Source organism: Portunus trituberculatus, chromosome 50 (assembly GCF_017591435.1).
Source record: "Portunus trituberculatus isolate SZX2019 chromosome 50, ASM1759143v1, whole genome shotgun sequence".
In the NCBI taxonomy this organism is placed as follows: Eukaryota; Metazoa; Arthropoda; class Malacostraca; order Decapoda; family Portunidae; genus Portunus; species Portunus trituberculatus.
Genome location: NC_059304.1, coordinates 18,650,710 through 18,666,174, shown reverse-complemented (window position 1 = coordinate 18,666,174; position 15,465 = coordinate 18,650,710). Strand labels below are relative to the sequence as shown.

At 43.6% G+C, this 15,465-nt stretch overlaps 2 protein-coding genes across 7 annotated transcripts in view; one reads left to right on the top strand and one right to left on the bottom strand.

Moving 5' to 3' along the window:
• The window catches only part of LOC123499527, an 86,568-nt gene extending 72,497 nt beyond the window's left edge, over positions 1–14,071 (bottom strand). The window contains exon 1 of the mRNA XM_045247594.1: positions 13,399–14,071. Coding sequence (XP_045103529.1) covers positions 13,399–13,531 — 133 coding nt within the window. The 5' untranslated portion in view covers positions 13,532–14,071. The remainder of the gene's footprint in view (positions 1–13,398) is intronic.
• The window catches only part of LOC123499528, a 126,710-nt gene that overhangs the window by 84,739 nt on the left and 26,506 nt on the right, over positions 1–15,465 (top strand). The gene's annotated exons all lie outside the window — the stretch shown is intronic.

Here is a 15,465-nt window from a genome sequence, read left to right as displayed (position 1 = left end):
TGGTATAAGAAAAATAGTGCATGCAGAGGAGGAAAGAAAACCGTGAGGGAAATGGAAAAAAAACAGGCTGAAAAGGGAACTTCATGTAGAAGGAACGCCTTGGTATGAGGAAAGGAAAGACGACAGAGGAAACTAGTGCAAGGAAAGGAAGGAGAAACGGGAAACAAGGTATAGGAAAGCGGGGAGGGACGAGTAAAGATAGCTAAAAACGGAACTGCGTGCAGGAGAAAAACTTTGGCATTAGGAGAGGAAAGGGGACAGAGAAAACTAATGTTAAAGAAGAAGAGACGAAAGACAAGGTAAAGAAAGGCGGGAAGAGACGAGAAAAATAGGTTTAAAAGAGAGATCTACTTGTAGGTCAGAAACTTTGGTATGAGGAAAGGGAAAGAGGAAACTAGTGCAGATGAAGAAGAGATGGGAGACAAGGAGGGGAAAGCGGGAAGGTGGAAAAAAAAATAGAAAAAGGAATTACATGTAGGAGGGAAACTTTGATACAAGAAAAGGAAAGGGAACAGGAAAAATTGCACGTGAAGAGACGGAAGACAAAGGAAAAAAAAAAGCGGAAAGGGACGTGGAAAAACAGGCTCATATAGAAGGAAAACTTTGGTAAGAGGAAAAGGAAAAGAGGAAAGAGAAAACTAATGCAGAAGGAAAAGTGACGGAAGACAAAGAGAAGGGGAAGTGTGAGTGACCAAAAAAAGGAAAAAAACAGGTTAAAAAAGGAAACTATGTACTGCAGCCGAACTTTGCAATGAGGAAAAGAAAGAAATTAGAGGAAAAAAACGAGAAAAAAGGAAGGAAAAGCGTGAGAGACTAGAAAAACAAACTAAAAAAGGGATCTACGTGATGGAAGGAAACTTTGCTATGAGGAAAGGAAAGAGAACAGAGGAAAAGACTGGAAACAAGGAGGGAAAAGCGTGAGGAACTAGAAAAAACAAATCAGAAAAGAGAATTGCATGTATGAAGGAACATTTTGGATCGGTGAAAAGAAAAAGGACTATGGAAATTAGATAAAAAAAGGGTCAAAGGTGGAATGACAGGAGGTAGAAATAGGGAAAATAATGAAAAACAGACTGCTTAATGTAGGAAAACGCTAATGTATGTGGGAGAGACAGGAAAACACAGGAAACTGGCAGAAAGATAGAGAAGATAATCAAAAGAACCGCAAATAGATTAAAAAAAGAGTAGATTAAGAAAAAGCAGAACATAAAAACATAAGACAAATAGAAAGGAAAGAAAACATGAACCAAGAGAAAAAAAAAAAAGCTAGCACAAGAATAAAAAAAATGATAATATAGGAACATGAAGGAAGGAAAGCTACACATGAACCGCATCCCTGTAACACACACACACACACACACACACACACACACACACACACACACACACACACACACACACACATTTCCACCTATCACCCCCCCCCATACTTAAATAACTCTAATCTCTCAAACCATCTCTATTTACTCTCCACTCACAACCTAATCAATGAATTTATTCCAAACATTAATTTGAGAAGGAGTTTCATCTCTATAGAGTCCAACTTTCTCAATCCATCCTTTACATCTTGTCGTATCCTTCTCATTGACTCTTAGGATTCTGTTTAGTTCCGTGTAGGATGTAAGAAAGGATGATTGAGGACTGAGGAAGGAAATGCAAGTTAGGGAGAAGCAAGGAAATGACAGTTACTAAAGGATTTGAGAAAGGAAAAAAGGGGATGGAGGAGAGAGACTAGTTAATAAAAAAGGTGAATTTAGACAAAGGGACCGTGGAGGAAGACTAAAGGAGGGAAGAAACTAGCGGAGGATTAGAGAAAGAGAGACTAGTGAGGAATAAGGAGAGAGAGAGGGATTACACTGCCTAAGTAAGAGATATGAGATGGTGAAAGGGCGGAGTAAGAGAGAGAGAGAGAGAGAGAGAGAGAGAGAGAGAGAGAGAGAGAGAGGAAAAGGAAAAAAAATTCATGTGTATTAAATTTGAGCTTTTTTTTTTTTTGTCAATGATGATGATGATAGTATTGAATTACAGATTAAAATTATGCATGTACCAGAGAGAGAGAGAGAGAGAGAGAGAGAGAGAGAGAGAGAGAGAGAGAGAGAGAGAGAGAGAGAGAGAGAGAGAGAGAGAGGCACATAGACAGAGAGAGACAAAGAGAAGTGAATTTAAGACTATGCGAAAAAAAAAAAAATTGACAAAAAACAACCAACCTTAACAAGAGAGAGAGAGAGAGAGAACCAACTCCCTCCAACTCATCTATCACATATGCCGTTGTTCCTCCTGAGCGGGAGGGCGGAGGTGGGGGGGCAGCAGTCTTGCCCAGCGGTCAGTTTGCATCTGACGTTTTATTGTCGGAAATTGGTTTATTTTGAGGATTATCGTGCCATTAGTCGACTCGCTGCGTTGCCAATTGGATCACCAAGACGAGACGCGTTCCTGTGATATCCCTGATTGCATTACCGGGGCTTATCGGCGAGGGGGAATCAGGGAAATAAGGGATCGGAAAGCCTTCAAACCCAACCCCCTTTAAAACCTACTTGATCCTCTTTCCCTTATTTTTTAGGGTGTTTTTGGTGTTTTAGGGTATTTTTTTGTATTTTTTCCTCCTCTCTCCCTCCTCACTCTTACTTTTTTTTTCTTTTTTCCAAGGAGTGAGGAGGATATGTGGTTCTCGCGTCCTTTGGGTAAATCAAATATGCGTCCCTGTCACAGACCAATTACCAGAGTCTTCTCACCCTCACCACCACCACCACCACCACGACTTGGCCAGACAGCGTGCTAGACAGTATGTTTAGAAAAAGAGAACTGTGTGTGTGTGTGTGTGTGTGTGTGTGTGTGTGTGTGTGTGTGTGTGTGTGTGTGTGTGTGTGTGTTTCTCTTTCGTGGATGTATGTAATGGTATTTATTTCGTCACTTTTTAAGAATACAAAATTGAAGTTTTGTCTACGTGGAAAACACACACACAAAAAAAAAAAGATAAATAAATAAATGAATAAAATAGATAAATAACCAAACTAAACTCACTCGCATTGAAATAAAAAAAAGAGAAAAGAAAACAAGAAAAATATCGTAGAGAGAGAGAGAGAGAGAGAGAGAGAGAGAGAGAGAGAGAGAGAGAGAGAGAGAGAGAGAGAGAAAGTGAATAATGAATCGCTGTCTTGCATTTTGAAGGTTCGCCACGCAAGAGTTTCCGATACAAACTGGAAGCCACTCAGAGCATTTTGCGTATTTAGAAGACCAGAAAAACTTACCTTGTCTGTTTAATTGAAGGGAAAAATAGTGTTAGTCTGATAGAGGAGGAGGAGGAGGAGGAGGAAAAAGAAGAAGAAGAAGAAGAAGAAGACAGAAGAAGAAGAAGAATGCAAGAATTAATTGGTGGGGAAATAATGTTATTTAGAAGGAGAAGAAGGAGAAGAAGGAAAAAGAGGAAAAAGAGAAGAGGAAGAATGTGGGAAGAAAAAGGGAAAGAAGAAGAGGAAGAAGAAGAAGAAAAGATGAAGTAGAAGAAGAAGAAGAAGAAGAAGAAGAAGAAGAAGAAGAGGAAGAGGACGAAGACGAGGATTAAGACGAAAAAAAGACAAAACAAGAGAAAAACAATATATTTCATTAAAAAAAAGAGAAAGGAGTTAAAAAATGACGATAAGGAAAAAAAATAAGTGAATTAGAAATAAGAGAAGTGTCTGAAAGGGAGAGAGAGAGAGAGAGAGAGAGAGAGAGAGAGAGAGAGAGAGAGAGAGAGAGAGAGAGAGAGAGAGAGAGAGAGTGGGGGTGGGGAGAGAGGAGAGAAAAATACACGATAGGAGTTGACGTTGTGTGATGGGAGGGAGAGGGAGGGAAGAGGAAGAGAGAGGGGGGGTTAGAGGAAGACAGAGTGGAGGGAGAGGGAAGGGAGAAGGGAAGGGAGAGGAAGGAAGAGGAAGGGAAAGAAAGGAAGGGAAGGAAGGGAGAGTGGAGAGGAAGGGAGGGAGAGTAAGGAGAAGGAAGGGAAAGAGAAGGAAGAGGGAGAGAAAGAAAGGAAGGGAGGGAAAGGAGAGGGAAGGGAGAGTGAAGGAGAGTGATGGGAAGGGGAGGGAAGGATGCTGAGACATGTTGATGATTTCTCTCTCTCTCTCTCTCTCTCTCTCTCTCTCTCTCTCTCTCTCTCTCTCTCTCTCTCTCTCTCTCTCTCTCTCTTCTTTTTTTCGTCACTGACTTTCTGACTCTTTATTTTGTCATGTCCTTCCTTCCAGTGAGACGAGTGGAACGGTGGTGATTGACGTGTGTGTGTGTGTGTGTGTGTGTGTGTGTGTGTGTGTCTGTGTGTGTGTGTTCTGTAGCACAGCAACATTTGAAACTCTGTGACAGTTTTCTCTTTTTTTCTTTCTTTTTTTTTGCGTTGCTTTTCTTTCTCTCTCTCTCTCTCTCTCTCTCTCTCTCTCTCTCTCTCTCTCTCTCTCTCTCTCTGTTACTTTTTTACCTTCGTTTCGTTAGTGTTTTTCTTTCTTCATTTCTTCCTTCATTCCTTCATTTCTTTCTTCATTTTTCTCCTTCCTTCCTTCACTTTTCTTTTTCTTCTTTCCTTCCTCTCTTCCTTCTTTAGTCTTTTCCTTTGCCTCTTTCTTTCCTTTCATTACTTCTTCATTTTCTTCGTTTTTCCATTTTCCATTCCTTCTCTTTCTCTTTTCCTTTATTATTACACGAGAAAGTCAGAGAGAGAGAGAGAGAGAGAGAGAGAGAGAGAGAGAGAGAGAGAATATAAACATGCTACTCATATATTAGTCCTTCTCTTTACCTCCTCCCCTCTTCAACACTTATCCCCCCTCCCGTCACCTCCCTCCCTTCCCCCCCTTTCTCCCCGTGTCCTGCCGCCCCCCCCACACACTCACAAAAAAACTGTCGTAACTCTCTCCCCCGTCTCTCTGATTCACACGCTTGAACAGAGACGTTACTTCCTCCCTATTAGCGTGATTGAGATGTGTGTGTGTGTGTGTGTGTGTGTGTGTGTGTGTGTGTGTGTGTGTGTGTGTGTGTGTGTGTGTGTGTGTGTTGCTTCATTTTTCTTCCATCCATTCTTCCTTCCTTCATTTTTTTCCCTTTGTTTAATATTCACATCCATCTCTCCTTCCTTCTTTCGTTATGTGTGTGTGTGTGTGTGTGTGTGTGTGTGTGTGTGTGTGTGTGTGTGTGTGTGTGTGAAAAATAAAGGATTAGTGGTGTTATGTTCTTTGTTGTTGTTGTTGCTGTTGTTGTTGTTATTCCTCTCTTGCATGCAGCACCTATATTTGGAAGTGAGCACAGCATCTCTCTCTCTCTCTCTCTCTCTCTCTCTCTCTCTCTCTCTCTCTCTCTCTCTCTCTCTCTCTCTCTCTCTCTCTCTCTCTCTCTCACTCACTCACTCTCTTCTCACCTATCTATTTTTTTTCTCCAATTTTCCATCTGCATTTTTATTCTTCTTTTATTTCCTTATTTTTCTTTGGCATATTTCCCGCTCATTTCCTATCTCCCCCTCTCCACCACCATCACCGCCACCACCACCACCACCGCCACCAGCGCCACCAGCTCGTCTTTGGCCGGGTTTAGAGTTTTCAGTGTTTACAGCTTGGTGCGTCGCCGTCTTTTTACAATTGGGTTTTATGCGGCTATAAAATCTCTTCTGGAATCGACGCTTGATGTTGTAGAATCTGCGTGGAATGGGAGAGAGAGAGAGAGAGAGAGAGAGAGAGAGAGAGAGAGAGAGAGAGAGAGAGAGAGAGAGAATCAGAGAGAGAGAGAGACACACACACACACACACACACACACACACACACACACACACACACACACACACACACACACACACACACACACTGCACTCTACTCAACCAAACCCGCAATGGCTGTCACATTAGCAGCAAAGTAGGTACCATCATTATCGTTAATATCCTTTACTGTTGCATTACCTCCCTTTCCTTCCCATCCCATCCCATCCCATCCCATCCCATCCCATCCCTTTCCTTTCCTACCCTCTCCTCTCCACACCCAGCTCTCCCCCTCTCTCTCTCTCTGCTTCCTCAAATCTTCACAGCACATTTAATTTCTCCTCTTCCTCTGTCTTGTAATCTAGCTAACCACCTTAACCTAACCTAACTTAACCTGACCTTACCTAACTGAGCTTGGCGGAGTAACAATCTAAAGGTTCTCGGTGTTGGAAGGTCGTGAATGAAGGCACACTGGGGAAAGGGGGCAAGATAAAAGAGGAGTAGGAGGTGGAAAGAGGAGAAAAGGACGAAGGAAAGAGGAAAAAAAAGGAGTTAGTTGGTGAGGAAGAGAGAAAGGAGATGCGGAAGAAGAGGAAAGGCTTAGGAGTGAAAGAAGGATTAGTAGTAGAAGAGGAGGAGGACAGAAAAGATTAGAAGGGGGAGAAGGAGGAGAGAAAGAAGGGATTGGTTGGTGAGGAGAGAAAGGACTATAACGGGAGAAGGAGAGAAAAAAAACTAGGAGTGGGGAAATAAAGGAAAATAAAGTAAATAGACTTAGGTCAGGTTAGGAAGTAATTAGAAGCATCACATTAAAAACAATAAGAAAAAGTTAACAAGAAAGTTATAGGCATACACGCGGCAGTCCCTGTAGTACTATCAAGAATATTTTAACCCTTTCAGTACTGGGACGCATTTTTACCATGAGTTTTGAGTGTGATGATACCATTTTATTGACATTAGGAAGGGTCTATGGAGGTCAGAAGATTAATGGGTACAGTCTTCACTATTTTAATCTCCCCATAAGTTTCTGAAGCTGTATACAATCACCAGATATTAACCAGAGCTAATATGAAAACCCATCATGGTACTGACGAGGTTTAGGTGGCAGAAAAATTGCATGAAAGAGATAAATGAAAGTGAAAGCAGACTATTTGACTTGACAGTATAAAAGTGTGGAGCCTACAAAACAAGCCTTAGTACTCTACCTGTTGTCTCACTTACCAATCTCCTTCATAAATCCGTCTAACCTTCCTCCAAAGCTTAAATAAAAATGAAACCAAACTAACTAATTTGAGAGTACAAATATGTGAAGCCTACAAAACATGCCATAGTACTCTTTCTTTCTTTTTCCACACCTTTCATCCTCATTCAAAAAAACTGTCTAACATTCCTCCAAAACTTAGATAAAACTGAAGCCAGACTAACTAATTTGAGAGTACAAAGGTGTGAAGGTTACAAAACACACTTTAGTAGTATTTATGTTCTCCTCCATAAAGCTGTCTAACCTTCCTCCAAACCTTTAAATAAAACTGAAAAGTCACAAATTTGAACAGTACAAAGCCTTCCTCCAAAGCTTAACCTCTTCAGCACCATGACACGTTTTCATATTCATTCTGCTTACTATTGGTTGATTTCATACAGCGTTGAAAACTTATATGGTGATTAGAATAATGAAGACTTTGGCTAGTAATCTTCTGACCTCCTTAGACCCTTCCTTATGCAGATAAAAAGGGTCCTAATCCTACACAAATCTAAAGGTAAAAATGTGTCCCAGTACTGAAGGAGTTAAATAAAACTAAATAATGACTAACAAATTTGAAGAGTACAGTGGAACCATGCGTGCTTTGGGGTCCGAGAGGTCTCCAAGCTCACAGGTTAGAATCCTATCCACGGTCTGAGTGTAGGATGAGCTTCCTCACTTGGAGGAACGGTTTCCTAGCGGGTGGGCTTTGAGATAGGAGGTGCCCCAAAAGTATCCCCTTTAGCCCTTAAATTCCCGTGAAAAGCCCACATGGTATAAAAAAAAAAGGTGAAGCCTACAAAACATGCCTAACTGAAGTGCATATCTATTTCCACACTTATCATTCTCATCTATAAACCCTTCTAACCTTCCTGCAAACCTCATTACTGACGCCTCACTAACAAGCTGCTTACTGAGTCTGTCCCATTCATCCAGCACTTTACTTGAGAACCTTACTTTTTTTCAGCAAACTGTAACTAGAATCCATTATTTCTTGCCTTACCCTGATGACTGGCCCCGGGGAGTTTGTTCTCGTCACCCTTGTTCTAGAGACAGGTTAGTGGTAGTGACGCCGACTCTCATTAAGTTGTAACAAGGCAAAGGGAAGGTCTAAAGTTAATGTTTTTTCCTTCCTAAAGTTTGCTGGTGATGAAAGAATGAAGATAGAGATGGGTAACTCCTACAGCAGTATAGTGGATGGAGAGAGAGAGAGAGAGAGAGAGAGAGAGAGAGAGAGAGAGAGAGAGAGAGAGAGAGAGAGAGAGAGAGAGAGAGAGAGAGAGAGAGAGAGAGAGAGAGAATCAGAGAACACAAACAGTTTGCAGAATAGAAGATATGACAAAAGAAGCAACGGTGACAATAACAACCAACCAAACAAACAAACAAACAAACAAACGAGAACAACACGAAACAACAATGACGATAAAGACGAAAAAGAAGAAGAACAACAACAACAAGAAAAAAAGAGACAAAGAGATAAAGAAAAACAGAAAAAAAAAAAACACACAGAGAGAAACACAAACACACACACACACACACACACAGAAACAGAATAAAAACAACAACAACAGGAACAAAAGGAAAAGGGAGAAAGAAAACCAGAAGGAAAGGCACCACAATTTTGATGTCTTGCTGGCTTCGGAAAGGACGGAAAGAGAGAGACACACAGACCAGAACACAGCCAAGGAAGAGAAGCGAGCTAATAAAATCGCTAATGACTCGTGTTAAGGGCCGCGATGCATCACCAGCCACTCTCCGCTCACTGCACCACCGTTACTGAATAATTACAAGCACACTGAGGAGGAAATGACCGCGCTTAACGAGGACCATTGCGCGGGAGTGGTTGCCTGGCCTGGTCTGGGTCTGAGTTCCTTAGTTTACGGGGTCTCTTGTCCTGAATTACTGATAACGTGATTGCGTGTGTGTGTGTGTGTGTGTGTGTGGGTGGGTGGGTGGGTGTATTTGGGAGGGAATTTATACAGTATTTAGTTGCATATTAGGAGGAAAAGTACTAAGAGGAAAAGGAGGAAGAGAAGTTGAACAGGAGTGAAAGGCGGAGAGGTTGATGAGGGATAATATTGTAGAGTCGACGTTGGGTAGGTCTAGGAGGAGGAGGAGGAGGAGGAGGAGGAGGAGGAGGAGGAGGAGAGGAGGACGAGGACGAAGACGAGGACGAGGAGGAAGAGGAGGAGAAGGAGGGGAGGAGGAGGAAAAAGATAACGATAATAAAGAAATAGAAGAAAATACATAAGAAGAAGATGATGATGATGATGATGATGAAGAAAAAATAAAAAGAAAAAGAAAATAAGGAAGGAGGAGGAGGAGGAGAAGGAAGAAGAGAAAGAGGACAAAAATGGAAGATAACACATGGAATAAGAAACAAAATAAAAAGATAGAAAGAAAAAAGAGTGAAATGAAAGAAATGGTTAGTCACAACTTATGACCTTGGATATTTTCTTTCTTTTTCTTTTCTTTTCTTTCTTTTGTTCGGTAAATAAGAAAAAAACACTTAGAGAAAGGAAAATGTATGAGAAAAAGCAACAGCGAAAGATATAAAGTAGATCTCTACAAAACAAATTATGATAACGATACTCTCTCTCTCTCTCTCTCTCTCTCTCTCTCTCTCTCTCTCTCTCTCTCTCTCTCTCTCTCTCTCTCTCTGAATAAGATATATATATATATATATATATATATATATATATATATATATATATATATATATATATATATGTATATATATGTATGTATGTATCTCTCTCTCTCTCTCTCTCTCTCTCTCTCTCTCTCTCTCTCTCTCTCTCTCTCTCTATATATATATATATATATATATATATATATATATATATATATATATATATATATATATATATATATATATATATATATATATATATATATATATATATATATATATATATATATATATATATATATATATATATATATATATATATATATATATATATATATATATATATATATATATATATATATATACACACACACACACGCGACAGCTGCTCAGAAGACTATGAAATAAGACAGGGAGAGCCGGAGGGTGCGAGAGAGAGAGAGAGAGAGAGAGAGAGAGAGAGAGAGAGAGAGAGAGAGAGAATACGATGTGTAAAGTACGTACTTTGTTATCAATTCTAGTATCGTGTGTGTGTGTGTGTGTGTGTGTGTGTGTGTGTGTGTGTCTACAGAGAGAGAGAGAGAGAGAGAGAGAGAGAGAGAGAAAACACAAAGTTTTCAGAAGAGGAAGTAATTAATGGCTTTATAACGCTCTCTCTCTCTCTCTCTCTCTCTCTCTCTCTCTCTCTCTCTCTCTCTCTCTCACACACACACACACACACACACACACACACACACACACACACACACACAAAATTGATAGCAACAATCTACATGGAAGGGATACACACACACACACACACACACACACACACACACACACACACACACACACACGATAGCAAAATCTCTCTCTCTCTCTCTCTCTCTCTCTCTCTCTCTCTCTCTCTCTCTCACCCTCCGGCCTCTCCCTGTCTTCCTTCACCGCCCTCTGAGCAGCTGTCGGCGTCCCCCAAGGCACCACATAGTCACTCCCCGCCTTCCCTGTTCTTGTCTCTTCCCCTTCTCGTGTAATACTAGACTGGGTGAGCTGCAGTGGTAATGAGAGCGAGCTGCAGGTGTGGCAGGTGTAGAGGGGCACTGTGCTCTTGGGAGGGGGCAGGGGAAGGAGGAAAATGAGGTAGTAGGAGAAGGATGTGGTGGTGGCGAGATGAGGGATAAGCAAGGGTGAGAAAGTGAAGAGGGAGTGAGTTGAATATACCAGTCATGTGGTTAGCTAATGCAAGGCTCGTGTCTGTGTTAGATTGAGTGTGAGTGTGTGTGTCGAGTGTAAGTGTGAGTGGGTCGTTGGTGTGGGATTGTTGTTGTTATTGTTGGTATTGTTGTTATAAGGTACAGATGATCAGCTTATGAAGTGCCTCTGAGTGTGTTTGATTGCGAGTACCGACCGTTTTCTGTTCACTCTTTGCTTGTATCTCCTTCTGTGTTCATTCTACGCTGTTTGGATCGTAGGAATGTTTTTTTGTCTTTCGGTTTTACTCCTTGGAATTGTTGATGTTATTGTCCATGGCAGTGGTGGTGGTGGTGATGATAATGTTATTGTTGTTAGTATTATTGTTGTTATTGTTTGTTATTGTTGTTGCTCTTCTTTGTTATTGTTATTGTCATTGCTACCAGTGACACCTGCCCCGTGCCCAGCAGCCGCCCACGCCCCAGTTTCGCAACGAGGCACGAGAACAAAGGCGGGCACGGGGAGCGAGTGTGGCAGTGGTGAGGGAAATGTTGCAATCTCCGCACCACGGCTCCTCCCCGCCAGCCAGCCACACCTCCCCACCACCTCCCCAACCTGCGTCACTCCCGCCATCCCCGAGGCTTCCCTGCTCTCCCTCGCCTCCCGCCTTCCCTCGGGGTTAGCCTGGGGCACGGCGACGCGACGCTCGTGGTTGTGTAGGATTGCCGCGGGCGTGTCTCCACCGAGGGAGGTCACAGAGGTACCGCTAGGGGATACTGCACCATAGCAACTCCTGTGTTCCCATACACACCTGTCACCGCACCACAGCGACTCCAGCCTCTCCCAGACGCATCTGTCACTGCAGCGTGTATAGTTAAGTGGGGACAAGCAGTTAGTGGGAGATAAACAACAGCCTCGGGGGGGACTTGTTATGAGAAGCTGATCATGTCCTCACGAAACTATGTCCCCTGTGTGGCTAATGGCCGAGCGACATGACAACAGGGCGTGACAGCCTGGCCCGCCTCTGCCCCGTGTTCTGAGGCGCTTTGCTCTCTCACTACCGGGTTTTCAAGAGCGTTTCTCCTGTTAACTCCTTCAGTACTGAGACGCATTTTTACTATGAGTCTTGAGTATGACTGGACGATTTGGTTGACATAAGCAGGGGTCTATGGAGGGCAGAAGATTAATGACCAGAGTCTTCACTATTTCAATCCCCACATAAGTTTCTGAAGTTGTATAAAAATCACCATGTAGTGTGCACAATGAATATGGAAACGCGTCATGGTACTGAAAGGGGTTAATGATGATAAAAATGCATTAATCTGTCCGAAAATCCTAAAAAAAACTCTAAAACTTCGTGTCGCTTTAATTAGAGTGTTCTGAATGTAATGAAGATGCAATGCAGTGTTTCAAGAGTATTCTCGTCTTCTCTCCACCCGTTCTCCTCCTCCCTCTCACCTCGGATGGCCACGGAGATGCCACACCAGCTCACCATAGCGTCCCACCACCCGCGCTTCCGTCCCTCATCCGCCCAGACCCTCTCATCCATTGCCACACCTCACATATTCACGGAAGGCGGGTTTAAGGAAGTCCTTGTAACACACACACACACACACACACACACACACACACACACACACACACACACACACACAGGATGCGGCGCGTGTTCTCCAGGAAATAAGTGGTCGACAATAAGTCTAATTGTTCTACACCTGAATTTCTGGTGTAAAGTGACTCGCACACCTCAGTTTTGGTGGGGAAATTGTGTTATGATTCAGTATTCCGCTGGGGTACGTGTGTGTGTGTGTGTGTGAGAGAGAGAGAGAGAGAGACTGGATGTGTGTGTGTGTGTGTGTGTGCGTCCCTGTGTGTGTGTGTGTGTGTGTGTGTGTGTGTGTGTGTGTGTGACAAGACATCTGGCTATCTCATCACATATCTCCATGACTCCCTCCTCGCAACACTCTCCATCACAACACCAAGGCGAGGAAAGAAAAATGAGTCTAAAAAAAGAGACTAATGAAATCCTGGAGCCATCTTGCCCTTCCCTGCTCACCTTTAACGACACCACCCCTCTCCCTCCCTCACCCTGCTCCCTCTCCTTCTCTCCCACGCCCCTTCCTCCCCACTCCCCTCCCACCGCCCTCCAGCATGGCCGCGGGCAGGGCGTGTGTCTGCCTCGCCTCTCCGTCGACCACAGAGAGCAGCATCACCGTTCAAGGTCAATAAGGTTACAAGGCGGAGAAGAAAAACAACAACAGCGTGAGGAGGAAAAAAAAGTAAAATATAAAAAAGAGAACGTTTCCTTGCGTGTTCCAATCAGTCCGGCTGTCAAATGTGCCCAGTCGAGGTTCCAATATGACTTGATCCGAAAAAAAAAGAATAAATTGATGAGATGTACAAAAAATATACATAAAATTCTTAAATAACACCAGGGATATGACTCAAGAGAAGCCCTATAGCCCTGAATCAGCCCCGAAGCCCCGCAGGTAGGCCCCGACCTTACTTGTCAAGGCGGCGGTCGCGTGGCAGCAGCAGGAGCAGCAGCAATCACAGCCTCGCACAAAAGTACACCTGGAGAAAGATGACCAGGTAGCGAGAGGGGGACAGGTGAGTCAGGTAGATGATTGCCTCGGTCTTACCTGTGTGTCGGGGCTCCCAGGCTTCGTCCCGCGCCGCTCTCAGGTACTCCTCCTCTCCGTGGTAGTCTGGGTCGTCATCCATGGGCGCCGTCAGACCGAAGGGCACCGCTGCGTGGAGAACCAGCCTCAGCATGGCACGTGGGTAGAGAAACAGCGCTATGTCGTCCCTGCAGCGCGCGGGCCGTCCCTTACTGCTGCAACATCCCCGCGGATACTGAGAGAAGCTGCGAGTGTAACAGGTGACTGGGGGAACGACCGCGCAAGTCCAGTCTATCACCAAACATCCTGATGGTGATATTTCCCGTTCACAAGGACATACCGGTACGTGTCATCCCATGTAAGTGTGACGCTCGGTTTCCTCACCCTTGTTTACCCCCTGTGGCAAGACCCGGGCGAGGGGAAGTGGCTGGTTTGGAAAGTACGATGGGAAATTGGCGAAAATTGTGAAGGCTTGTTGTGGCAATGGGAAGAAAGAAGTGGGCGGAGCTTTTTGGCGAGGCGCGGCGTGGGGAGCCAATCAGGAAGGAGCCGTGCACGTGTTGGCGCTGTGGTGATAAACAAACCCACGTGTGACGGAATGACACGCGTATAGGTTGCCATCTCTATTAGCCGCTTCCGTGCTTCTAATCGTGCCTCCGTGCTTCTTCCTGTTTCGTGATCCCACCTCTTTCTCCTCTCTCTCTTCCCTTTCTCACCTCTCCCTCTCTCCTCCGTCGCTCTCCTCTCTCCCACTTCCCTTCTCTGCTAGTCCAAAACGTTTCTATTATTCTCTCTCTCTCTCTCTCTCTCTCTCTCTCTCTCTCTCTCTCTCTCTCTCTCTCTCTCTCTCTCTCTCTCTCTCCCTAAGCAAGACAGCAGGAAGCAAAACGGAAGAAAGGAATGACAGAAAATAACGATGTGTGTGTGTGTATGTGTGTGTGTGTGTGAGTCATTACTAGTTCCGTCCACAACGTCAGTGAATGTTCTGGACGTCAATGTGTGTGTGTGTGTGTGTTTCCCTGCAGCTCAGCACGTGTACCAGGCAACAGCATCAACGTTAAGGAGGAAATAGTGAAGAGTCCCGGACGTGACTGAGAGAGAGAGAGAGAGAGATGCTATTGGAAAGAGTTTATGGAATGTGACCAAAGAAAGCTATCATGACACAAAGAGGCAGATGAAAAGAAGAAGAAGAAGAAGAAGAAGAAATGAATATATGAATAAATAAATAACAACAACAACAACAACGACGACGACAAAAGAAAAAGAAATAGAGAAGGAGGAGGAGAGGAAGTGGAAGAAGAAGAAGAGAAGGACGAACAAGAAGAAGAAAGGGAAAAAAGAAAGGACAACAACAACAACAATAACCATAAGAGGAAGAAGGAGAAGAAGAAGAAGAAGAAGAAAGGACGACGACGACAACAACAACAACAACAACAACAACAACAACAACAACAACAAGAAAAAGAAGAAGAAGAAGAGAAGAAGCTGTGGTGGTGGTGGTGGTGTTGGTGGTGGTGGTAGTGGTGGCGGCGGCGGGGCTGTGGTGTATCGGCGGGCGTGACTCACGGGCCAGCGATCACCCCGCACATCACAGAGCAAGATTGACGATGTGGCGTGAGGCGCGTCACGGCTGAGCGGGTGACGCAATGGAGAGCGGTAGTGAGTCAGCGCATTCGCTAAATATTAACCAACAAACCATTTTTCACCCAGATTACATTATTTCCGCGTTTGTGTGCTGGAAACTTGTCTAAAAATGATTATGGTGTGATATACGAGAGAGAGAGAGAGAGAGAGAGAGAGAGAGATACACACATTACTTTCTCTTATTACTCTCATTTCTTTCTCTCTCACTGCAGAATTCTTGATACAAATGACTCTTCAATAGTCTATCTCGTGATTTCTATTCAGTTGACAGACACAAGTTTCATTGAACCCCTTCACTATGCCATGACAAGTCTTCCTATTTGTTCTGGTTACTATTGAGTGATTTTATACAGCTTCAGAAACTTGCGTCGGGATTAAAGCAGTGATGACTCTGGACTATTAATCATCTGCCTCTATAGACCCTTCCTAATGTAATGAAATCCT